Source organism: Hyperolius riggenbachi, chromosome 6 (assembly GCF_040937935.1).
Source record: "Hyperolius riggenbachi isolate aHypRig1 chromosome 6, aHypRig1.pri, whole genome shotgun sequence".
NCBI lineage: Eukaryota > Metazoa > Chordata > Amphibia > Anura > Hyperoliidae > Hyperolius > Hyperolius riggenbachi.
This window is the reverse complement of record NC_090651.1, coordinates 24,739,846-24,765,597: the sequence shown is the minus strand read 5'-3', so window position 1 is coordinate 24,765,597 and position 25,752 is coordinate 24,739,846. Positions and strand designations below refer to the sequence as shown.

Below are 25,752 nucleotides of genomic sequence, written 5' to 3'. Positions count from 1 at the left end.
TGATCCTTTTTAGTCATAGACTTAGTCCTTGTTCACATCATACGCGCTTCCGTGCGCATTTGGAAGCACGTATGACGTGGTAACATGCAAGAACGGCAGAAGGGTATAGACAGCCCTTCTGCTGTTCACATCAAATGCGCTGCGCAGCAGTACGATGCGATATGATGCGCTTGCGTACTGCTGCATGCATTCTGCCTGCAAGCGCAGAGCTGACCCATCACTGTCAATGCATGGGATCAGCAGTGCAGCGGGTAGCAGCACAGATGGCCTTGTGATCATACGCATTGCGTTCCAATCGCACGGCCATCTGCGCTGCATAGATGTGAACGAGGCCTAAAACTAGTCCTTGGTAAGAGTACTTGTAGAAGGTACAGACAGGAACAAAGAACATCTATTAGGCCCTAGGCAATGTAACTGTGGGTATATGTAACAGTGATGTGCAGGTACGCTGCAGGAGGATGAGGAGATTCTTCCTCTATTACACATTCTTCATGCACAATCTGAACATCTATCAGGCCCTAGGCAATGTAACTGTGGGCACATGTAAGAGTGATGTACAGGTACTCTGCAGGGGAATGAGGAGATTCTTCCTCTATTACACATTCTTCATGTACAATCTGAACCAGGTTTATGGGTGACAGACAACACCTCTGTGTTCAATGTGCACAACATTCTCAGTGGATTCCCTGCAGCTCTGTGGGGAGTGCATATGTAGAGTATAGTACTACTGTGTAACGTAAACCTGAGACAGATGAAAGTTTTATACATACCTGGGGCTTCCTCCAGCCCCTTTCAGGCTAATCAGTCCCTCGCTGTCCTCCGCCACCTGGATCTTCTGCCATGGGTCCAGGTACTTCAGGCGTAGTGCGCATGCACACACTCCGCCGCCGGGAGCGTACTACACCTGCACAGCACTATTGCGCAGGTGCAGAATGTTCCTGGCTGTGGGAGCGGCATGCGGCCGGACTGCGCTGACTGGCTGAATTACCTGGACTCATAGCAGAAGTTCCAGGTGGCGGAGGAGGACAGCGAGGGACTGATTAGCCTGAAGGGGGCAGGAGGAAGCCCCAGGTATGTATAAAACTTTTTTCATTCATCTCAGGTAGCCTTTTTCATTCGTGGTCACTATATAAGTAATTTGCACTGTGTTCATGCTAGTAAAAAAAAAATGAGATTGTTGGCAATAAAGGTGTTGCTAATTAGAAGCATTTCTAGTTAAAAATAAAATAAAAAATGCTGCACACAGGATTCTCAGGAGAAAACCTTGATTACATTTTGAAACTTAATGAATGGGAAATGTTAATGTAGATAGATGAGAAAATGTTGTGCTTGGCACTAGTTATGGGTAGTAAAAATAAATGTATGTTTTAGAACTTTGTGTTTTTGCTGTGTCTAGAATATGATGTGCTGATGATGGATTATATTTTTTGAAACCCTTCCTAAGCGTTCTTTTAACCTTCTCCATGCAGGTGATGAGAATCCACCCTTCGGTTCCTGAACTCTCTTTAGTGTTCGGGAGTGTCGTAGAGCCAAAGTCGATGTTACAGAATCCGGAGAATACAAATAAGAAAGTTCCCCCGTTTTCTTCCACACCAAAAGTCGTTAGTAATAATCAGTTCATGATGACGCCTCATCCACAGAGTGACTTACATGTGAGAGAGTCCATGCCAAAGCCGTTACCTGTTCCTTTCAAAGCCAGCAAATCCCAAGCCTCAAAGCATTCCAGGGGGAGGTCCTCTCTAGGTGACAAGCCACCCGGACATGTCCACTCAAATGGCCAAACCAAAAGAAACTCCACATCCTCCACTTCATCATCGTCTCTTTCCACACCTCGTACTGGTTCTTCGCCCGATTCATCTGTACATCATGTTAAAACTGCATCTGAACTTGACCTACGGTGTGGCATGCATGGACCTTGCCAGGAACAACCGCCATTGACCTCTTCGCCTTATGCTAGACAGTCACCTCTACCATGCTCACCTAGCCACAATGTGACCTTCCCCCTTCAGACAAGGGCAGCTTCTGAAGCTCCTAAGCCCATGCAGAACTTTAACCCCCATTGCCATCAAGCCAGTATCTGCAGCTGTGGTCACAACATCGGACCTGTTCAATGCCTTTCACCTACAGCCTGGCCGGCGATGAGTCATATTAGTCATCGGAGCCTTGAGAGCCCTTCGGAACCACATGGAAATGTCATGCAGTTTTATCCTAATGTGACTTGTCCGAATGCGTGCTGCACCCCTGTGTTAATGAAAACCAGCAGAGCAGGAGGGTGTACTTCTCCAGCAGATGGTGCTAGTTCTCCAAGTAGAAGGGATTCTTTGCCTACAAACTCTAGCAGCCCTAGCCCATGCATGGTTATGGCTCCTCCCACATTGCCAGGACCCAGCGGCATGTTAGGACTATCTGCAGAAGCTTACCGTCTCCTAGCAGAGCAAGACAAGCAGCTGAAACTCCTTCAAGCTCAGGTTTGTGAAGAGTTTGAGTTTTTATAGTCAGAGCTGTGGAGTTAGTACAAAAATTCTCTGATTCCGGCTCCTACATTTATAAAACCACGGACTCCAGATACCCAAAATTGCTCCGACCTCAACTCCGCCTCCACAGCCCTGGCAGGGCTATGGCATGGGTACAAACATTATCTGACTCGGACTATAGGCTACACCTATCCCTTGCTATCTATGCTGTGTCGCCTATTACTGGCTGCACCTATTCCTGGCTACCTATACTGCGGCAACCTATTACTGGCTGCATCTATTCCTGGCTACTTATACTGGGGGCACCTATTACTGGCTGCACTTATTCCTGGCTACCTATACTGGGGGCACCTATTCCTGGCTACTTATACTGGGGGCACCTATTACTGGCTGCACCTATTCCTGGCTACCTATACTGGGGGCACCTATTCCTGGCTACTTATACTGGGGGCACCTATTACTGGCTGCACCTATTCTTGGCTACCTATACTGGGGGCACCTATTCCTGGCTACCTATACTGGGGGCACCTATTCCTGGCTACCTATTACTGGCTGCACCTATTCCTGGCTACTTATACTGGGGGCACCTATACCTAACTAGCTATACTGGAGGCACCTATGACTGGCTACCATACAGGGGGTTGTGGGAGTGTAGCACTGTAATTGCAGAGCAGGCGATTTGGGCGCAGCTAGTGCAGGAATTGCGTCTATAGCTGCGCTCAGTGAGTAATTTGGGCGCCGTCAAAAGACAGAGCACAAATTGCTATAAAAACATTGATTCGGCCGTCAGCAATAGCTGAAAGCCAAATTAATTTTTCCGCCACTATCCATGGTAACCTGGAGGAGGAATAGTATTTTTAACGCCGCCGGGACTTTTGTAGGAGCAGGGTGTACAGCTTTACCCCGCTCCCAAATCTCCCGGTGGCTTAAGCATATGTATGCCGAGGGAGTGGGGCACATCTGGCTACCATACTGGATTGGGGAAAGGGGCGTATTTCATTTTAGGACGGGTCCAAATAATTGTATTATACCGTGATACCTTCATACCGTGGTATTTATTTTTTTCTTAGACTGTTATCATACCGTGGATTTTCATAAACCCTAGACTCCACAGCCCTGTTTTTATAGTGCATATGGTATACAGTACTTAAAATTAAATAACATTGGCTTTCAGTCTTAGGGCTGGTTCACACGGAAGTCTGCGCGGCATCGCGTTTGATGACGTGCGGCGGCTGCGCGGTCAGGCTTTCAGCAGCCGCCGCGTTCGGATGCGGTTGCGTTTTTTCTTCCTCTAGGGGGACATTACCCGTCGCGGTTGGCCGCCCCTGGAAGCTACATGTAGCTTCCAGGGGCACCTCGAACGCAAGCGAAAATCGGGACCCGAACGCCGCGTTCGTGTAAACGCGTGCAAAAGCTCGGTGCAAACGATCCCATTCACTAGAATGGGAGTGTTTAACACGATGTTCCGAACGCTTGCGGTAAACGCTCCGCAAGCGTCCGTCTGAACCAGCCCTTCATTTATTTTGAAAATATACAGAGGTTCTGATCAACATTTTTAATTTTTTTTTTTTTTTTTTTCAGCAAAACTTTATTTTGCAAAGAATCGTTTACAACAGAAAACCATAAAATTCCATGTTGTCTTGTCACCAGCACAGTGGCCGCTTGCTTGCTTGCTTGCTCTAACCATATGCAACGTTATCTTAAACTTGAGTCAGTTAAAGCAGACCTGAACTTAGAACTTCCTCTTTGCTCTAAAAGATACACAACAGCATAATAACCTTTAAAGGATACCCGAGGGGACATGTGACATGATGAGAAAGTCCTCTAACTTTTAGCAATTCGCCATACTGGATCACCAGGCTACTGCTGTGCTTTTGTTGTCTCCACCTTCAGGCCCCTCCCATTCACCCTCCCAAGTCCCACCTTCACTTTCTGTAGGACACAACAGGCTTTGCAGCATTCATCAGAAAAGTTTTTGCTTGTGCAGCAGTTCATAAAACATTCGCAGGAATCATGAGTGATAGCGTCAGGTAACTATTATTGAGCATCTGTACACAGCTTAGAACCCTTGTAAGTAAATAGGGCATTACGCCAGTAATATCCTGTGGGAATATATGCTTGTGATGAATGTGTATTTATACCTGAATGTGTCATTAACAGATCCAGCGATTGCTAGAAGCCCAGGCTGATTCCAGACCTGCATCCTCAGAGAAAGCGGCAGAATCTGGAGCTCTGGAGACAGAGAAGCCAGAGACTGTCAGGAAGAGCAGCGTGAGCATCGCAGTCAGCACAGGTACCGTACCAGCAATGTCTGACGGCTTTATTTATGGTACCAATCTCCTACTATTTATATATCCTATAGAAAATAAATAGTGTATAGTAGAATCCCTTTATAGTAACTCCAAGGGACCTGGCCAAGTAGTTTACTACCGTCTTTCCCTGAATATAAGACACTTATAATATTTTGCGGGAAGAATTGCTAGGGTTTATTTTTTTTTTGGGGGGGGGGGGGGGGCTTACTCCCCCCTTTTCCGGAGAGGGGTAGACGCTATGTCTGTGGGGTGTTGTGTGTTCTCTTATCGCAGCTCCCTTGTGGCTGCGTCCCCCTCAGTTTCAAGTAACTTCCCAGGTGTCAAGCTGTGACGGCGCCCGTTGACCCTCACGCTGGTGCTGCATGCAGTACGCTAGGTCAGCTCTGCGCTGGTGCTGCCTTCCTGTCATAACCAATGTGCGCCCGGCTGATGCGTCCCAGGCACACATTGATTATTACAAGAGGGGAGCGCCAGTGCAGAGCCGACCTAGTGTACTGCATGCAGCATCGGTGTCAAAGGGCGTCCTCACAACTTGATTACTATGCCTCCACGGCTGACACCAGAGAAGTTACTTGGGGGACACACAGCTCCCCATACACAAAGCGTCCCACAGCTTATTTTCAGTGTAGGGCTTATATTTCAAGCATGCGTGAAATATAAGCTAGGGCTTATTTTCAAGGTAGGGCCTATTTTTAGAGGTAACACGTATATCAGAAATGTACTACTGTGTATCTGAAATACAATGTATATTCATACAGGCGCACGGTCAGGACCGGGGGGGCTGAGTTTTCTATAGCCAGAGGTTTACTATCGTGCAATTCTACTGTATACTACTATATTTTCTTAACTGATTACAAGACGGGTCATAGCTGATTTTGAACGGAAATCAATCAAATGATCACTTGGTGATGGTGCGGCATCAATATTTGCCAGATTTGATCATCGCGATTGAAATCGGCTGTATATCAATGCAGAAAAATACGATTAGCAGCTACTGTGCCCAGAGATATGTTGCTGCTACAGATCCGTGTGCCGTAGCTCTTATCAGGTGTTAGTGTAGAATGTAGAGTCTACAGCATCATTCTGCAGGTAGCAACACTCTTCTGTTGTGCCTAGAAACGCTACAAAAATATAGGTGACCATAAACGTAATAATATTAAATCACTTCTTTTGGGAGTGTATTTGAGGTGCTGTTGTATGTTGGTCCACCAGGTGGCAGTATAGGGCAGTGTCAGGCATGCACCCAGCTCTTTCACTGTAAGCTTAGGGAGGTTGTGCTGCTACTTGATTGCATCCTCAGTGGATGTCTAGCCATGTGTACTTGGATGTCCCGTAATTCTGATTTGAGCACTTTTAAAGGACAGATGTGAGGAAAAACGAGATCTACTTACCTGGGGCTTCCTCCAGCCCCTGGCAGCCGATCTGTCCCTGGGTCTCCCCCTTGAAGATGTCGACCTCGCCAGGTCGGCATGTTCTGCGCGAGCACGCCGCTCCCGTTGCAAGCATGCGGCCACGCAGAAGATGATTTGCATATTCAGCAGTGATGCATCATGGGAGATCTCTTGCTCACATAAAGCTGGATAATTGCAAATACCTTCTGTTTTACCCCATCGTGAAAAACTGCAAAATCTAGAATACTACAATCGAAGCCTACACATACTTATAAGAAATAGATTTCTCACAGATTTAAAAATGCACTATAAATAACCTTTCTCCTACATTCCAGTTCTTTACAGTGGGAAGTAAAAAATCTGACCGGTATTAGACTAGTTCATCTCCTCATCCTCATGGGGTATTCTCTGTACTTCTTTTATTCTTTTACTAAAAGCACTACTTGGAAAGGAGTTACACAAAGATGCCAGCCATCTCCCCTACCCGTTTGCACACTGTCTTGGGAGTTGGACTGAGCAACTACTGTTTAGTAAGTGCTTTTGTAAGTACTTTAGAATTCCCCATGTGGAGGTGGACTAGTTAAAAACCAGATTTTTAGAAATAGTTGTATGGGATAGTCACATAGCAGAAAAAAAGAAATTCTTAGTGTATTTTACTCTGGAACAAATGTACCGTACATGTTATACATATACATTTTTTTTTAATTTTAATTTTTTTTTTACGGTGGTGGTCCTTTAAGAAAACCAGTTTTCTGATTAAAGGGGCCCATACAGCTATTTTCCCACCGATATACAGCAGATTTGATCACTGTGATCGAATCTGCTGTGAAATCGTGCAAACGCTGACAGGACGATCGATTTCCGTCTGAAATCAATCGTTCCCGTCGAGCCGTCCGTGCAAAAGATTTTGCTTGATCGCCGGCGGGTGGGGGAGTGTGTCGATAGCGGCGTTCGAATGCCCGACGACCGATGCTAGCGGCAATACATTACCTGCTCGGCTGGCGCGAGTCCCCTGGTCTCCGCTGTCACTTCTCCGCTGGGCTCCGGGTTCCGGCTGGCTCCACTTCTTCCTGTCCCGGCAGGAAGTGTAAACAGTAGAGCGCCATCTACTGTTTAACCTTCCCCTGGCAGGAAGTTCAGTGAACGTGGAGCCGAGCGCGGAGAAGAAGACTTCGGAGATCGGGAGACTCACGCCGGCCGGATCAGGTAATGTATGCGGGGGGGGGGGGGGGGGGGGGTCGGCTGCAGCTTCACAGATGGTGAATCAATTTAATGCTGAAATTGATTCACAATCTGTTTGCAGTAAAGGCAGCCATACGAACACTCTCTGATCAGTGTATGGCCACCTTTAATATAGCGTTTTTCCATATGAACTGGCTGCCGGTAGACTTGGGCACAGGATACAGCCGGTATATGGCTCACACTGCTGCTGCACAAGCTTCCCTGGCGGCGTTAATTACTATTCCCCCTCCAGGTCCACGTGGTTAGTGGGGAATGATGTCGTTCGGCTTCCAGCAATTGCCAGCAGACAAATTAGTGTTTTAAAAGTATCTTCAGCTCGGTCTTCTGATAGCGCCGAAATTACTCACTGTGCGCTGCTATAGCTGTAATTCCTATTACAGTCTATGGTGGCGCCAGCTGCACCCAAATCTCTTGCACTGTTATTACAGCACTCGCCCTTTGAGCCTCTCACAATATTCCAGTGGTTCTGGGACACCATGAGGTTTCTGGGTATTCTGTCCTACTTAGTGAATGCTTCTGTGTAGTCTAGGCTTGTGCTCCCTCTCTTCATCACACTGCTAAAGCAAACCTGTAGGGAAAACAAACTTATGAAATAATGAATTGTATGTGTAGTACAGCTAAAGGGGCCCATACACTTACCGATTTTCCCGCCGATATATATAGGCGATTCGATCACTGTGACCAAATCGACTGTGAAACCGTTGCGCAAATACTGACCGAACGATCGATTCCCTTCCGAAATCGATCGTTCCCGTCGATCTGTCCGTGCGGAAGATTTCGCTCGATCGCCGGCAGGTCAGGAGTGCGTCAGTAGCGGCGCTCGAATGCCCGACGACTGACGCTAGCGGCAATACATTACCTGATCCGGCCGGTGCGAGTCACCGCTGCTCCATCTCCGCACTGGGCTCAGAATCCGGCAGGCTTCTCCTCTTCCTGTGCCGGCAGGAAGTTTAAACAGTAGAGCGCCCTCTACTGTTTAAACTTCCCCAGACAGGAAGTGCAGTAAAGCTGGACACCGGGGGACTTGCGTCGGCTGGATCAGGTAATGTATGCGGCGGCTCGGGGGGCGGCGGCAGCTTCACAGATGTTTGCAGTAAAGGCAGCCATACGATCCCTCTCTGATCAGATTCGATCAGAGAGGGATCTATCTGTTGGTCGGTCTGATGGCAAATCGACCAGTGTATGGCTACCTTAAAGGGGAACTGAAGAGAGAGGTATATGGAGGCTGTCATGTTTATTTCCTTTTAATCAATACCAGTTGCCTGGCAGCCCTGCTGGTCTATTTCTCTGCAGTAGTATCTGATTAAAACCAGAAACAAGCATGCAGCTAGTCTTGTCAGATCAGACTTATAAGTCTGAACCACTGAAACACCTGATCTGCTGCATGCTTGTTCAGGGGCTATGGCTAATAGTATTAGAGGCAGAGGATCAGCAGGGCTGCCAGGCAACTGGTATTGTCTAAAAGGAAATAAACATGACAGACGCCATATACCTCTCTCTTCAGTTCCCCTTTAAGAAATACTACATTAGTAGCAAAAGTCTCTGATTGTTTTCCAGTACAGGAAGAGTTAAAAAAAAAATCAGTTATCTATACAAAAGGGCTTCGCTTTACCCAACTGGGTCAAATACAAGGCTGTTTCCTGAAGCACTTAAATTAAGATTCCGTAGAAGAAAGGAAGAGAAGGTTTTGCTGCAGGAAAGTTAAAAGGGTCGTTATTTCTGCTTTGTTTTATAGTTTAAAATACAGAGTGTGGTTTTAAAACTGCAATTGTGACAGAATGATGCATTGTTATAAAAAAAGAAAAAAACTCTAACTGAAAATAAAAATGAGACCCTTTTCTATTCTACTAATGTTCTATTCATTATCTGTACTACACATACAATTCATTGTTTTTTTTATTTTGAGCAGTGGCTCGTCATAGTATGTGCCCTAAGCTTCATCTGTCCAATGAGTGCTCACAGAGCTGGGACCTGCCTCCATTTCCAGTACATAGCCAGCCCCACAGAGGATTGCTGTTTTGCACACGGTCCCTGACCACAAGCAGAACTCAGGCTTCACATAAAAATGATTGGTCACCTGATCACTCCTGGCAGTCAGAGCTCTAGTCTAGTATTTCATGCACTGCTTGGTGATTTATTCAGTGTCCACCAGGGGGCAGGCTATCTCTTACTAGTCACTCTCAGGGATTACTGCAGTCAACAGCTGGAGTAGGGCAGTCCTCTGGAAGCAGAGATAACAGCCATGCTCTTAAAGTGAACCTGTCACATTAACTTGTCAAACAACCAGCTCAACTCTTGCACTAGACAAAAGGAAAACAGATAAATGCACCCTGTATGTATTTAGACAATTTAGCCTGTCTAATTCCCCCTCATTTATGTCTAATCACTAGTTGAAATTTGATTCCTCCCCTGTGTCACATGACTGCCTATGGCAGATAAGCTAATTTGAAAGCACAGGCTGTAAACAATATGTCTGCTTCCATGAAAGCAGGAAATAGAAACAGCGCAGCTTTATTTTTGGACTTGTATCAGCTGTAACAGACATGTTCTTTGTTTAAGGGTTATTTTGCTGTTGCGTGTCTTGTAGAGCAGAGAGGACATTCTGAGTTCAGGTCCACTTTAAAAATTAAATAGCATCAAATATCAGCTGTTCGGTTTGGGCCAACCAGAACCAAATATCTGCAATTGTTAGGATACTTGGTTCTGTATCGCTGCAGACCCTCAGAACCTCCCCTCAGTTTCTTTCACCTTTTATTTCAGTGGGTTTTGGAATTTGCTTGTACTGACACCAGAATGGTTTTCCCTGTTTGACAGAACTGGGCATTGTTAAGCCATCACTGATAAGGGGCCATTTGGGCCACATGGTGGCATAGTGGATAGCAGTTTGGCATTGCAGCACTACGGTTCCATGCTCAGCTCTAGGCCAGGGCACTGTCTGCATGGAGTGTGTATGTTCCAGGCATTCACAAAAACGTACTGCGTTCTGGTTGCCACCAATTTGGAATATGGGACAGTGCGATCCTCCCCATAGTGAAGACCGGAGCTGTCCGGGGAGGCTGCGCCGATCGCTGGATCCAGGCTGGGTAATGTATAAACGGGGGAGCCGGGGGTGCCGGGCTTTTATACTAGCTAGCCTAGTGCTAGCTAAAGGGTTTAGCCATTAGATGGCGGGGGGGGGGGGGGGGGGGGCGACTGGGCGGCACAAACTGGCAAAACCTCCTGAGCTCAGGTGGTTAATACTTCACACTGCCCTCTATTGACAAGCACACCCATACACATTACAGCAGTACTAATTAGATGCAAGGAAATGTAACAAAGGGGAAAAAAAGTGCTAAAATAAATTGGCCTGGAGCACTTGCAAGCTGCTAAAAGGTTAAAGAACGAAGAAGGGTTGTCTCAACCAGTTCGGCCCATCTGGATGAGCTTCCTCGTCCAGATAGGTGCCGCTGCCGCCGGCTGGTGCGCGCGATCGGGCGTGCTCCCGCTGCCCGCCGCTAGCCCCCCGATCAGTGAATGGGAATATAATTCCCATTCACCGATCTACCTTCCCCGCAGAAATACCGACGCTTTCTCTCCAGAGAGCGCGGTATTTCTGCCCCCAGGAAACATCTCCCCAGCATTTTAGTTCCTGGATGCGAGATCGTTCGCATCCAGGACTTTTTTCACTGTGGCCATCTTGTGGCCAAATAGTAAACTGCACCAACATACAATTTTAATAAAAAAAAATATTTTACATTTTAAAATTAGCAGTTTCCCTCCCACACCAAAAATTACCCACATACACTCTTTTTTATTAAAAAAATAAAAATAAATACAATAAAAAAACCAAAAACATAAATAGTTAGCCAAGGGTCTGAACTTTTTAAATATGCATGTCAAGAGAATATGTTATTATATTATTTAAAATTATAAGCTTATAAATGGTGATGGACGCAAATTAAAAAAATGCACCCTTATTTCTAAATGAAATATCGGCACCATAAATTGTGATAGGGACATCGTTTAAACGGTGTAATAACCGGGACAGATGGGCAAATAAAATACATGAGTTTTAATTACGGTAGCGTATATTAATTTCAAACTATAATGGCCAAAAACTGAGAAATAATGAATTTTTTTTCATTTCTTTCTTAATCTTCCTGTTAAAATAATTTAGAAAAAAATTATTCTTAGCAAAATGTACTACCCAAAGAAAGCCTAATTAGTGGCGGAAAAAACAAGATATAGATCAATTCATTGTGATAAGTAGCAATAAAATTAAAGGCGAATGAATGGGAGGTGAACGTTGCTCGGATGCATGAGATTTTCGGACTGCGGTGCTGAACCGGTTATATAGAAAAAAAGCAAAACCTTCGCATTCAGTTTCTAGCTTCAGGTTTTCCTGCATTAGGGCTGCTCTCTATCCATCGCAGTGAGAAATGCTGAATTGTGTCACACGTCTGACCCTCTAGGTGCGAGCCTGTTTTGGAACTGCCCTCCATGTCCTGAGGAAGAGGAGTCCCTGAACAAACAGGATGAGACTGAGCTCTGTAAAGAGCTGAGTGCCGCCGTGAACAATGAGCAAGATACCAGCACCACCACCATCGCTTCCTCCTTAAAGGCTGTGGACATTTACAGCTTCGCAGAGAGCAGCCAGCTGACGGAGTGCGCCGGCCAGTCTCCTCCTGCAGCTCAGCCACGGTGAGTAGCTCTCCAGACCTGCTTCACACACACAGAACATTTATATCGTGCTTTTCTCCTGGCGGACTCAAAGCGCTAGAGCTGCAGCCACTAGGGCACGTTCTATAGGCAATAGCAGTGTTAGGGAGGCTTGCCCAAGGTCTCCTACTGAATAGGTGCTGGCTTACTGAACAGGCAGAGCCGAGATTTTAACCTTGGTCTTCTGTGTCAGAGGCAGAGCCCTTATCCATTACACCATCCAGCCACTGGTAACCTCTGCTTGGTCTCATCACTGCATTTGGCTGGTGGGGAAGGCAGCACTCTCTCTAGGGATGAGTTTAGTTTCAGAGCTTTTACCTGACCCGTGAAGTAAGTGAGGGATGAAGCCACCAGTATCTTCTCATACTTGAAGCAGGGGCGTAACCTTACTGTGGCCTTACACCATTACATTTATTTTTATAAGCTGTTGATCCATTGGATTATTTTATCAAACATACCACACACACCATTACATTTTCAAAGCAATCAACCTGATTTTTTTCTACACAACCGATCAGATTTTTTTATGAAGGAAAAAAAGGCATAATCGATCGGAAAAAGATTATTTTCGATTTCTTCTCTATTTGATCGTTTTGTTCAAATAAACAGGAATTATTTGATTGTACCGTGTAGGGGCACCTTAAAGGCTCAAACCCATTAGAAGCTTTTTCTAAGCGCTAGTGATATGAAAAAGCTCTTGCTAATGCAATAGGTTTTTTTAAATAAAATCACATCTCTCAAGTGGCATCACACCCATAGGATTACAGTGTTCTCCCCAGGCTCTTTTAGCTGGGTGCTCCACCCGGCTAGTTTTGCTGAGCACCCGGCTGTCATCAGCTCACCTCCTCCTATGCTGGGAGCAGAGTTGTGCACAGAAGCACCTGCACTGCATTCTCTCATCTCGCCCCACCCGGCTACTTTTTCATGCCACCCAGCTGGAAAAAAATTCTGGGGAGAACACTGCATTACATTAGCAAAAGCTTTTCAAATCGCAAAGCGCTCCTAGTGGGTTTTGGGCCTAAAGGAAAGGGTGTTTTTTTTGTTTTGTTTTTTACTGTCGGACTGGGTATGGAATAAAAATAAATCCGCAGGCGGGAGTGTGCCCGCCCACTTTCCACTATAACGCTGCCACTGCGGCTCACCTGCACACCTTCTCTAGGTGTCATATGTGGGTTGGGGCGGGGCCCCCTTCTGTCATATGCACCAGTGTTTGCACCTTCCACTGTAGCCTGATACAGAATACCGCAGGGCCATGAAACGGGTTTACTGTAACAAAATGACTTTGATGAACAGAGACGCCAGCAGATTAAAAACAATAATTAAAAGTTTCAAAATATGCTGGAGAGGCAGTGGTGGACTAGATTACTTGTCTGACATAAATAAACACTTTATTAGTACCCCAATAGATACAACGCGTTTCGCAGGACCAAGCCCGCTTCATCAGGCAATAAAACAGGACAAACTGTGGACAAAGGCTAAAAGTACAGTACTGCAGTGAGCTACATAATATAAAAAGCATTCATACGGTACAAACAAATATATGAATTGTTAAAAAAAACTATAACAGAAGTTCTATTTTATAATTCAAATAAGAGCGAAGCCTTAGGCTTTTTTATTTGCGTTGAAGGTTGGAGGAGTGAAATAAAGGTGACTGCTTAAATCCGCAGCTGGTGCCTGGATCTCTTTTGCTCTCATTTGGATTACTATTCATCTCTTACATCTGGAGGCACAGCTGATCGCACCCACTACTCCTCCACTGTCAGTGAGACGCTGGTGCCGGTTTCAACCTTTCTTTACGTCGGAGTTCTGTTTTATCCAGGTTTAGTATACCAGGAGGTACTCCCATACACTTATAATGGGGCTTGTCCGGGAACTGCACATTTAGTTTGCTATACCGGAATGTTGAATCATTGAAGTTGCTGCTAAGTAGTTTCCCACCTCACAGGCAACTAAAGTATTCCACAAGTCATTTTAACAAAAAGATTTGACTTTTGCACTTTAAAGCTCAACACACACCATACAATCTTGGTTGTACAGATTTACCAAATTTGCCAACAGATTGAAAAGACCTTGAATGATTGATTGGATAAGCTCTTATACTACATGAAAGTGGTAAGATTGAACAACCAAGATTGTATGGTGTGTGTTGAGCCTAAGCTGGAATAGAGGACACTTCTCCCAAGAGATCTTTTTTACGCCTTATCATTAAAATACGTTTTAAGCCACCAGCAAGCGAGAAAATACTCTATATAAATGTTACATTTCTTTATTTACTTTTTTACTTGCAGAGTTCTGAAAGATTACTTTGTACAGGAGATGAAAAATGATCTCTTGTGAGAAAAGTTAATTTTGTAGGAGACCTTTTTTGTTCACATTCTCTATAAAGCATAAAAAATAATGTTGAAGATAATCTAATCGGATACATTTTTGGTGTTTTTATTTATTTTGTCTTTTTTTTTTTTATTTTATTTTTTTTTAGGAAAAAAAATGCGAGAGTTTGAGATGATACGTTTTACTAAATAGTAAAGGTTTTGGTGGAATGACTGCCTTGCACCTATTAAGCCTGGTACACACCATGCAATTTCCCTTTAGATAGTGGGGTTGATAGATAATTTCCGACTGATCCGATCGGATTTCTGATCGATTTTCTGATCACTTGTAGGCTAATCGATCAGAAAAACAATCAGAAATCAGATCGGACCTGTCGGAAATTATCTATTCGACTCATCTATCTGACGGAAAAAAATTGCATGGTGTGTACCAGGCTTTTTTGTTAAAGGGGTACTTAAAGCGGACCTGACCTCAGAACTCCTCTCTACTCTAAAAAATACTCAACAGCATATTAACCTTTAAACAAACACATTTCTTTGTTACAACTGATAGAAATCCTTAAAGTGGATCCGAGATAAACTTTTACTCAATGCATAATTGTGTTCCTTTCATATAGTTTATGGGGCATTCCTCAAGCCAAATACTTTTTTGTTTTGTTTTAATACTCTAATTCCCTATAAACTAAACAAGCCACGCCCACAGGTTTGTCAGAGATCCTTGGCACTGTAGCAAGGGCTTATGGGAACTCAGTCTGGTCAGGAGGGGGAGGAGGTTACTAGCCAGAGATTTCAGAAGCAGAGGGGAGGAAGGAGGAGAGGGGAGGGAATTTGTCACAAGCTGGAGATGCTCTCAGCTTTGCCTGTGTGTATTGTTTACAAACAACATGGCTGCTGTCATTGTATCACAGGAAGAAATAATCCTATTCTGTTGAAGCTATTTGCAGCTAGATTTGCTGTGATCTAAACTTTAGATAAGATATATAGACAAGTTACTTGTTCTAGTTAGTTTTTCATCTCGGATCCACTTTAAAGAGACTCTGTAACCTCAGAAACATCCCCTGGGGGGTACTCACCTCGGGTGGGGGAAGCCTCGGGATCCTAATGAGGCTTCCCACGCCGTCCTCTGTCCCACGGGGGTCTCGCTGCAGCCCTCCGAACAGCCGGCGACAGACCAGACTGTAAATTCAATATTTACCTTTGCTGGCTCCAGCGGGGGCGCTGTGGCTGCTTTCAGCTCCGAACTACACGGAAATACCCGATCTCAGTCGGGTCCGCTCTACTGCGCAGGCGCCGGAAACTTGCGCCTGCGCAGTAGAGCAGACCCGACGGCGATCGGGTATTTCCGCCTACTTCGGAGCCGACAGCCGTCAGAGCGCCTGCGCAGGAGCCGGGAAGGTAAATATTATGTCACGGCTGCACGGAGGGCTACAGCGAGACCCCCGTGGGACAGAGGACGGCGTGGGAAGCCTCATTAGGATCCGGAGGCTTCCCCCACCCGAGGTGAGTACCCCCCAGGGGACGTTTTGACGTTACAGATCCTCTTTAAATATATCTGTACTGTTTCTACTTCCTCATTCAGGAAAGCAGACTTGGGCTACGTTTCCACTAGTGCGGTGCGATTCTGTTGCGGAAAACGCGTAAACTAATTTGCATGCAGATGCGAATTTGTATGCAAATTTTAATGTAAAATGCACAAGTTTTTGAGTATTTTTTGTAAGTATGCGATTTTAACCACGTCAGTGCCAGTGTGCTTTTACATTAATTTTATGCGAAAACTTACGCAAATTTGCATGGCAAATATGTATGCTTTTTTTTTTATTATTATTACATGCTGATCGCACACTATGCTTGCAGTGTGCTAACTCTGACTCTGCTGTGCAGATTTTTTTGCTAGTGGAAACAGGCCCATTGACTTATATTGGTTATGCGAATCTGCATGCAGAAAATGCATGCAAATTCACGCTAGTGGAAACGGGCCCTTATTGTTAACCGCCTGTGCATTCAGATGGCCTTATCTGCCATCTCTGCCTTATGCTGGGCATACACGAGTCGACCCGGCGGCTCGATTACCCGCCGGATCGACTCCCGTCGCGTCCCCGCGGGCGCTCCTTATCCTCCTTATCTTCCGCTCGATTCCCCGCTATTGTCCGCCCGCGGGGATCAAGCCGGGTATCGATCTGGCGGGTCATCTGACCTGTCGGAAATGATAAGTTAAGCCATCAGCGGCTCAATTGATAAGGGCGCATCGGCCCGTGTATGCCCAGCATCAGGCAGTCATGTGACAGGGGAGAGATCAGATTACAGCTTGTGATTAGACATAGATGAGAGGGGAAATAGACAGGCTAAACTCTCTAAATACACACAGGGTGCATTTCTCTGTTTTCCTTCTGTCCTGTGCAAGAGTTCAGGTCCACTTTAAGCCAACTAAAAAAAAAAGTTTCACTTACTTGGGGTTTCTACCAGCCCCCTGCAGCCGTCCTGTGCCGGTCCTCAACGATCCTCCATTCCCCCGCAGCCGGCTTGTTTAGTTTTCGCCAACGCAGTCGGTGAGCAACTGCACCTGCGCAGCCCTAGCCACGTGTATCCTTGCGTTCCCGTCCGCAATAGCGTCCTGCAAGCAAGGATACATGTGGCCAGGGCTGCACAGGCCCAATGGCCCTCCAACTCGGCGATAGCTGGCGGCGGAGCAACGAGGATAGTTGAGGACTGGCACAGGACGGCTGCAGGGGGCTGGAAGAAGCCCAGGTAAGTGAAACTTTTTTTTTTTTTTTTTTAGTTGGCTTAAACTGGAGCTGAACTATTGCACAGGACAGAAGTAAAACAGAGAAATGCACCCTGTGTGTCCACGTATGATCAGATATGACTGATCCCTGTTCTTTTTGCCTTGTACAGTTACGTGTTCTATTTTTTTTATTTTATGTTTTAACCTGTTGTAAGAGACTATTCTAGATTACAGTTTTTTTTAACTGAATTTACCCTCAATATAGAGAAAAACAAAAGTTTGCTTTCTTAAAACAGAAAGAATTTGCGATAATTTTTTATATTTAGGGTACAGACTAACCAGCAAGCTCCTGGTGAACAGGACTCATTGGAGTGTGTGAGGGGCTACAATGGTCCTAAAAGCCCCCTTACTAAAATGCTAAGAAAAACAAAAGTTTGCTTTCTTAAAACAGAAAGAATTTGCGATAATTCAGGTTGGAGTGAGCTCGAGATGTCTCCCAGAGCATCACTGCTGAATATATGCAAATTAACCATTGTACCCTTAGAAGCTAAACACACCTCCAGAACCGCTGGAATGCAATGATGTGTCAGCTTGTTAATTTGTACAGAGCCAGATTATTCTTAGCATTTTAGTAAGGGGGCTTTTAGGACCATTGTAGCCCCTCACACACTCCAATGAGTCCTGTTCACCAGGAGCTTGCTGGTTAGTCTGTACCCTAAATTTAAAAACTGCAAATATTCCCAAATAAACTTGAAATATGCCCACTAAAATAATTTGTAGCTATACTGTAATGTTAATTTTCTTTCTTAAAAACATTAGTTATTCATTTCTGAGGCATGTTTCAATTACTCTGAACATGAGTTTGTATCACCCTTTATTTTTTGTATTTTTTTTTTATGCAAACTTCCTATTTTGTATTTATTTTGTATTTAATTTCAATGCTAATTCTACTAGTAAAAATTCTTACATAGATTTAGTTAAATATTTTAGTAAGGAAATGATTAAATTCACAAACTTCAGTTTATCCTCATTTAATTTTTAAATGTTAAGTTCTAGCACTATTGGGTTTAGCGGGGGGGTTTTTTTGTTGTTTTTTTGTTTATTTAGTTAGTTATGTTTTTAGTGCGATATACGTTTTGCTTTCAATCTGAATATTTGTTCCCATTCTAATATGTATATACAGCGTTTCCTACCATATCTTGAGCTACTTGGCCTGCATGTGACAAAATACTGCTCCTCCACCCATTTTTTTCAAATGTCAAATGTTTGGATGCTTATCTTTGCCAGACTCTGGAGTTGGGTGGATACTTTTTAAGACAGAAAAAAAAAATACTACGAATAGTAACTGCTTCTGTAGACTCTCACAGCCAACAAATGCATTCCGTACAAATGTTTTTTTTGTTTCTGCCAAGTACCCGCTGAATTTGGTTTGGACTAAATCTATCTCCTATTTAGACATGTTACTTTACATAAAGTTTTTTTTCATAATGTATTGTAATACTTTTTTACTAGATAAACCTTTCCAGTGTTTTTCTAATAATTAACAAAAACAAATTCATCATTAAATAACCTCATCAGGGTATTACAAAAATGTTTTAAAAGGGTATTCAGTACTTTTCACCGCTCCAGAATTCACTCTCTGACAGTCTGCCCTATTCACAAGGGGTTCTATAAACACGCATAAAGTGTTGGGTAAAGTTTTAGAAGGTTGTTTATTTGACCTGTTCCATTCAGAGCAGAAGAATAGACTATTGAATGTAGAGAGATTTTGCACTTCTTTATAGGACACACACCAGAAATTGTTGGCAAGCATATAACATTTGTCAGTCCCAGAGCTCTGTTTAGGCAAGCTTAGCAGTAATGTACTGATAGCACCACCGTTTTCTCTTAAGAGATGATAATCCATAATTTCTGCTTCATGTCTTTCCGGTGTTGGTAATAAAAGGCGTGGGCTGCGTTCCCCTCCGTTCCTGCACGATGGCCGCTTGTCAGCGAGTGTCAGCGCATATGAAACCTCCGCCGAAAGCACGGATCCCGAACCCTCGGCACCAAGTCTGCCAACTGAGAAATTTTACCAAAATTTACTTGTAAGCATTTACTTATTTCTGAAAAGTTTTATGTTTATATCCACCATTATTATGTTATGTAATGTAGATATCGCCTCCTTTCTCATAAATGCTTCCAGTGGCTACTAAGCTCATCATGTGACCCTTTCTCATTTATTATAATATAAACTTCATCAGATTCCTACGGTCTGTCCACATTGGGACATGCGATACAGAACTAGAAGTTGGTCGGAAATGTTAACTCTAACCCATTTTTTAAAATAAGTATTTTATTTATTACTGGTTTTATTGCTTTTAGAGAGTTTTCAACACTTCCTGTCTGGACAGGAAGTAATGTAAATTCTTACAGATCAGGGGCTCAGAACAGTTTTAACAATCCAAAAGAAGTTTTAACCATTTTCAGACTATCCAAAACTTTGAGGAAATGTAATGTGAGCATTTTACTGCTTCATGTGCAGCCCCTTGCTGGGCACCTCCTCCATCGCACTCCCATGACCCCATGCGTACTGCACTTGTTTAGTAAGTAAATTGCTAAAGTGCATGTGCAAAAATATCAAGGAGGTGTGGCCAGTGACTGGCTGAGCCCAGCTTTCGGAGGCTGACAGCAGAGGAACGGAACAGCATGGAATGATGGCAAGGGATCAGGAGGACTTCAGAGGGCTGGATGAAGCCAAAGGTAAGTAACTGGCCACATTACATTTCACCTAACACTCCCTTTTAAAGAGACACTGAAGCGAAAAAAAAACTATATTATGATTTGTATGTGTAGTACAGCTAAGAAATAAAACATTAAGATCAGATACATCAGTCTAATTGTTTCCAGTACAGGAAGAGTTAAGAAACTCCAGTTGTTATCTCTATGCAAAAAAGCCATTAAGCTCTACGACTTTCAAAGTCGTGGAGAGGGCTGTTTTCTGACTTTTATTATCTCAACTGTTATAGAACTATTTACCTTTTATCTGCCAGAGGAGAGGTCATTACTTCACAGACTGCTCTGAAAGAATCATTTTGAATGCTGAGTGTTGTGTAATCTGCACATATTATAGAATAATGCAATGTTAGAAAAAACACTATATACCTGAAAATTAAAAATATAAGAATATTTTCTTTGCTGCTAATCTTCTAGTAATTATTCATAGTACACAACCAATTCCTTATATCCTATATTTTTTTTCGCTTCAGTGTCTCTTTAATTACTACTTTACTAAAGTATCAGTAAATGCATTTTATGTTGGCTGATTGCTTCATTATTAAAGATTAGCTGATCTAACATCCATGTGGGACTCTGTTGAACTTCTCTGATGCAGATCATGTTGAGAAAAACATTTACGCTAATTGATCATTTGTCATGCGGACTGTTATTGCCTTTTCTTTTTGCAGAATCAAGTAAACAATATGTTGAAGACCTCGTCTTCAGCTAGTGAGGAGTCTGACGAAAACCGCTCCAGGACAGGTGAATCTTTGCCTGAGAAACCGAGCGAGAATCGCTTCTGTGACACCAGCTCTAGTGACCAGGACGGCGTACAGAAAGCCACACTGAAACAGCTGAGGTCCCTGGGGGTGGACGTTGCCACGGACTCGTCAGACACTGCAGATAATGCCTGGTAATCGCCATTTATTCAATATCCTGTGTCTGTTTAAACCACTTCTGAAAAATCTGTGTAGCTTTTAAGGTACAAACGTCTGATTTTTTTTTTCCGAACAACTTGTCGTTCAAATCGGTCATTTGAACGACAGTTGGACGTGGGTACGTTCGATCTTTGGACTGATAACAGCAGTTGTGACTGATCTGCTTGGCGGATCCATTGGATTATCTGTTGTTCAAACGACAGTCAGGTCCGTACATGTGTACAAACTACTGTACGTGCTAAATGACCAAACAACTTGTTTGAATGTCTATTAGTTGGACAGTCATTCAATCTAGTCCATTCTTCTATCCAGTCCCATTGTCAAGATTGTTAAACGACATGTAAATTAACATATCAGCTGCTTTGTTGGTCAGTGTGTACATTAATTCTGAACGACTTGTTTCCACTACAAGTTGTCCAAACGACAAGTCTGATGACACGTTTAAAAAAAGTTGGACGTGTGTACGCACCTAGAAGCATCTAAGACGCTTAAGCTAAGTTAGTGCAAATGTTATGCTAATGTATGCAAGTTGAAAATATACCAACTGCAACTGCTTATTTACTGATCTCACTTGCCCCATAAAATCACACATTTTATGTACGTTTAACGGACTTTCTTTGCATTGATTTTTGTTTTTCAAGAATATTTTTCTATTTTGAGAATCGCTAACAAACTATCTGCATTCTTAAAATACCCCTGAATATAGGTAAAATCTAATAAATGAAGCCCAAGGTGGGCTTAATTACCTTTTGTAGTAGTGTCCAGACACTGTTCGATGTCCCCAGCATTCCATGGTCCTATTCACATTCGACGGATTCCTCCTGTGGCATAGTTTTCGAGCTGTACCTGCGGAGAAAGAACGCTTGGGAACAAACGCTTCTTTTCTCTGTGCTTGTGTGGTTTGAAACCTGTATCTAGGCATTTCTAATTCATGCACCATTGCTAGGAGAGCTTCCTGGTTTATTTTATATGCGACTGGAGGATTCTGTCAAATATGAAGAGGAACGGGGGACCCCCCCCAAAGACCATGAACAGGGCCAGGACACTTATACAAAAGTAACCTAGCCCACCATGGGCTTCAGTGATTTAGTTATTTATTTTGCCCCAGTTCAAGAGTACTTTAAGTAAAAGTAGCTATTTAAGTATTATTATTCAGGGCACTTTCACACCGGGGCGATGTGGTATTCTTACCGCACCCCACCACTGTGCAATGAAAGTCTATGGAGACTTTTTGAATTTGACGCGACGGAAGTGACGTTTTCGTTGCATCCCCGACGTGGGTCCAAAACTACGGCTTCTGTGTCGACTTGCGGTGATCTGCGTCAGCCCGGAAGTCTTTTCAGTCTATGGCGATGCGTGGATTTTAAAACAATCACCGGCGGTGTGCATCCACGGAGGCGTATTTTTACAATGCACTTCCGTACACTTCCACCTACCCCAAAGCAGGAAGTGACGGCAAGCACGCGTCCCTTCCTGGTTGGCTGGCGGCCATGTTCCCTGAAGGCCTGTTTCTGGAGGAGCGGTGCAGCGAAGGTGACGCACCGCTAATGCTGGTTTATAGTGTGAAACTAGCCTAATGGTTAATCTGGTGCTAGCATGTTTAATGACATTATGCAAATAGACAATACATAGTACACACCGTTCAATACACATAATATACTGGTTGCCCTCCTACACACTCAGTATGTGCTATTTCAGCTAAGCTGCTCTAGCAACTAATAAACTCAGACCTTTACGAGGCTTGTGCACACAAAGAAGTACAGACTGGCAAAAAAGCCACACCCATTACATAGGAAATACAGCTGCTTTGTTTTCTTTTTAGTCATGCTGCATTTATATTATCATCTATGCTTGCCATAGCTACTATTAAAAGAAGCGTTGGCAGAATTGCCTTCTTGACTTTGTTCATTTTGAAGACTAAACCTCTTTTGAAGTGGACCCGAGATAAACGTTTACTCATTGCATAATGGTGTTCCTTTCCTATTGTTTATAGGGCATTCCTCAAGCCAAATACTTTTTTGTTTTTGTTTTAATACTCTAATTCCCTATAAACTAAACAAGCCTCGCCCACAGCTTTTCAGAGAGCCTTGGCATTTTCAGACAGTAGCAATGGCTTATGGGAGCTCAATCTGGGCAGGAGGAGGGGGAGGAGATGTTACTAGCCAGAGATTTCAGAGGCAGAGAGGAGGAGGAGGGGGGAGGAGAGGGGACTGAATTTACATACAGGCAAGCTAATAGCATCTCCAGCCCTCAGCCTGTGAGTGACAAACACAACATGGCTGCCCTCATTGTATCACAGGAATAAATAATCATAAACTTTTGAAGCTGTTTGCAGCTAGATATGCTGTGTAATCTATAGAAACTTTAGATAAGATATATATAGACAAGTTACTTGATAGTTAGTTTTTCATCTCGGATCCGCTTTAAATGTTATGGTGGTTTGTGTAGTGTTGTTTGCTGTAATAAAGAGTTTTTCATTTGGATGTATAATACATGGTTACTGCCTTATGTAATAAGTCTTCTTATTTTTTCTCTAGTGTTCTGGCATGCATTAACCCTGATGCTGTCATTCCGAGGCTGAACTACACGTCCTTTACAAATATCGGCTTGAGCAGCCTTGTTCCCAATGGAGTTGACTTGAGCATGGAAGCCAATGCCATTGCGCTGAAGTATCTGAGCGAATCCCAGCTGACACAGCTCTCTCTCAACCGCTCCAACCAAAACAAAGGTCTGGATTCCTCGGCCCTGCACAACCTCTTTCCTGGGAACTCCGAGAAGAGTATGGTTGGCCTAAGCCTGATTTCTCCGAACAACATGTCCTTTGCCACGAAGAAGTATTTAAAGCGTTATGCCCTCATTGAGAGCAATGACAGCAGTGACGAGGAGATGGATTCACCTTCGGAAAGGAATCACAATGCGATGGTCCAACCTGATAGAAACATGAAGGTGTCCCAGGAACGGTTTGAGAACAGGCCAAACTTGGATTTTCTCTCTGCACCAAAAACAAACCAAAAGGTATCCGAGAATGTTGCCCCTGAATTTTTACACCACTCCGAGGGTCAAAAATTAAGGAATATAACAAATGAGATGCCCAGAAGGTCTTTCCCAGCAGTAGACCCCAGTGAGGATGCATCTTTACAATTTCTAAAAGAAGTTAACCCTAAATTGATGGCCCCTGCAGGGAAGGCTCAGTTCTTGGGTCACCATGATAAAGAGAATGGTAGAAACTCTCCATTTTTCAATGCGAAAGATTCAAATTCTTCAGGGAAAAAAGCAGCTGCTACCGCAAATTCTGAGGACATTTTGGACGTCAACCATCTTCGCCAGCTTCCTAAACTCTTTTAAAGTTCTTTTAATTTGAGTTAAATGAATAACCAGTTGCTACAATTTTTACTTCCCGTGGAAGTCCAGAATCTAAAGAACTGAAAGGTCGTCATTTAAGGGAAGAGCTCACCTTCAGAATATTTTAAAGTACTTGGTTTGTTAATGGTGTTTTCGACATTCGTTTCGTGTATTGTAACCCTTCTGTCTTCCATCCTTGACTAACTGACTAACCTCGGATACCACATAACCATGATGTGTCATGTCTTGTTTATGCAGCAAAAAAAATGTAAAGACTAGAATTGTTTTTCTTACAGGAGAGAAAGAAAAATGAAATCATTGTAAGTATATATGTTTTCTCTTATGGAAGTGCAGGCAGTTGAAGTGTCCTTTTTGCTTCGAAAAAGAGGTTAATTTTAGCTATGATCATGGTGAAGATGCAGCTGTATCTATGGAATACAGACGTGGTGGTACCCTGTATCTTCTAATTGCAGACTTAAAGCAGAACTGTAAATAGTTTTTAAACACCGTGTTTCTTACCTGGGGCTTCTGCTTCCCCCAGCAGCCGCCCTGTCCCGCGCCGGTCCTGCCCAAGCCTCAGTTCTCCCGCCGCCATTCCGTTCTGTTCTTAGACTTCTAAGTCGATGCCAGCGCGGCTCTGGCCAAGCGTATCTTTTCTTCGTGTTCCCCTCTGCAATAGCAGGGGACGCGAAGAAAGGATACGCGTGGTCAGAGCCGTGCAGGCGCAGTGGCCCGGCGGCTAAACCGAAAGCAGCTAGCGGTGGGAGAACTGAGGACCGGCGCGGGGCAGGACGGCTGCTGGGGGCTTGCAGAAGCCCCAGGTAAGTGAAACACTGTGTTTAAAAACTATTTACAGTTCCGCTTTAAGAATATACACTGAGCATCGCTGCACTCAATAGGCACCCCGATATCTACATTTTGTGACGAGAACTATAAACTTTGGCCACAAGTGCTAGTTTCTGTTTAGTGGATCCATGCATATGAATCCATTGTTCTGACGTTGTTTAAAGGATACCAGAGCCAAATAAACCTAGAGAAACTGAGGAGCAGGCATATACTGTGAGCTGTTCTTGCCTACTGCTACCCCCGTTCTCCTCTCTGCCCCCGCATTGTACCTAAACACACCTCTGGCAGCCTCTTCCAGGTTGCCGGAGTCGGGCAATACTGCTTGTCCTTCAGTGTGTGCCTGTGGCCCGAAGCGCACAGCCTATGATGCCACACTCAGAGTGCCCTCGGCCACAGGCACGCTGTAGGATGCGCACAGCTCAGCCTGCACAGTAGTGCCCGCCTCCGGCGAACCAAAGAGGTTGCCAGAGGGGTATTTGGGGAGAATGCGGGTGCAGAGAGAACGGGGGTAGCGGTATTATCCTTTAAAGTGCACCTGAGACTTTGAAAATTGTCAGGAAGTTAATTTTTTTGCACCCAGTTTCAAGTTGCATCAAATTTTGTTCATAAGCTGGTATTCTTATCTCATCGGTTATGTCAAGTCAGCAGAATATCTTGGCTACCTTTGACTTATCTATAATATCTCTTGGGTGGGTTGTCC

The 25,752-nt window shown here is 44.0% G+C and overlaps 1 protein-coding gene across 1 annotated transcript in view; it reads left to right on the top strand.

Moving 5' to 3' along the window:
• Window positions 1-24,710, top strand: part of STIL (STIL centriolar assembly protein) — a 61,360-nt gene extending 36,650 nt beyond the window's left edge. The window contains exons 12-17 of the mRNA XM_068239036.1: window positions 1,470-2,468; window positions 4,635-4,767; window positions 11,871-12,099; window positions 19,115-19,256; window positions 20,616-20,839; window positions 23,402-24,710. Of these exons, the coding sequence (XP_068095137.1) occupies window positions 1,470-2,468; window positions 4,635-4,767; window positions 11,871-12,099; window positions 19,115-19,256; window positions 20,616-20,839; window positions 23,402-24,209 (2,535 nt within the window). The 3' untranslated portion in view covers window positions 24,210-24,710. The remainder of the gene's footprint in view (window positions 1-1,469; window positions 2,469-4,634; window positions 4,768-11,870; window positions 12,100-19,114; window positions 19,257-20,615; window positions 20,840-23,401) is intronic.
• Window positions 24,711-25,752: the final 1,042 nt, after the last annotated feature.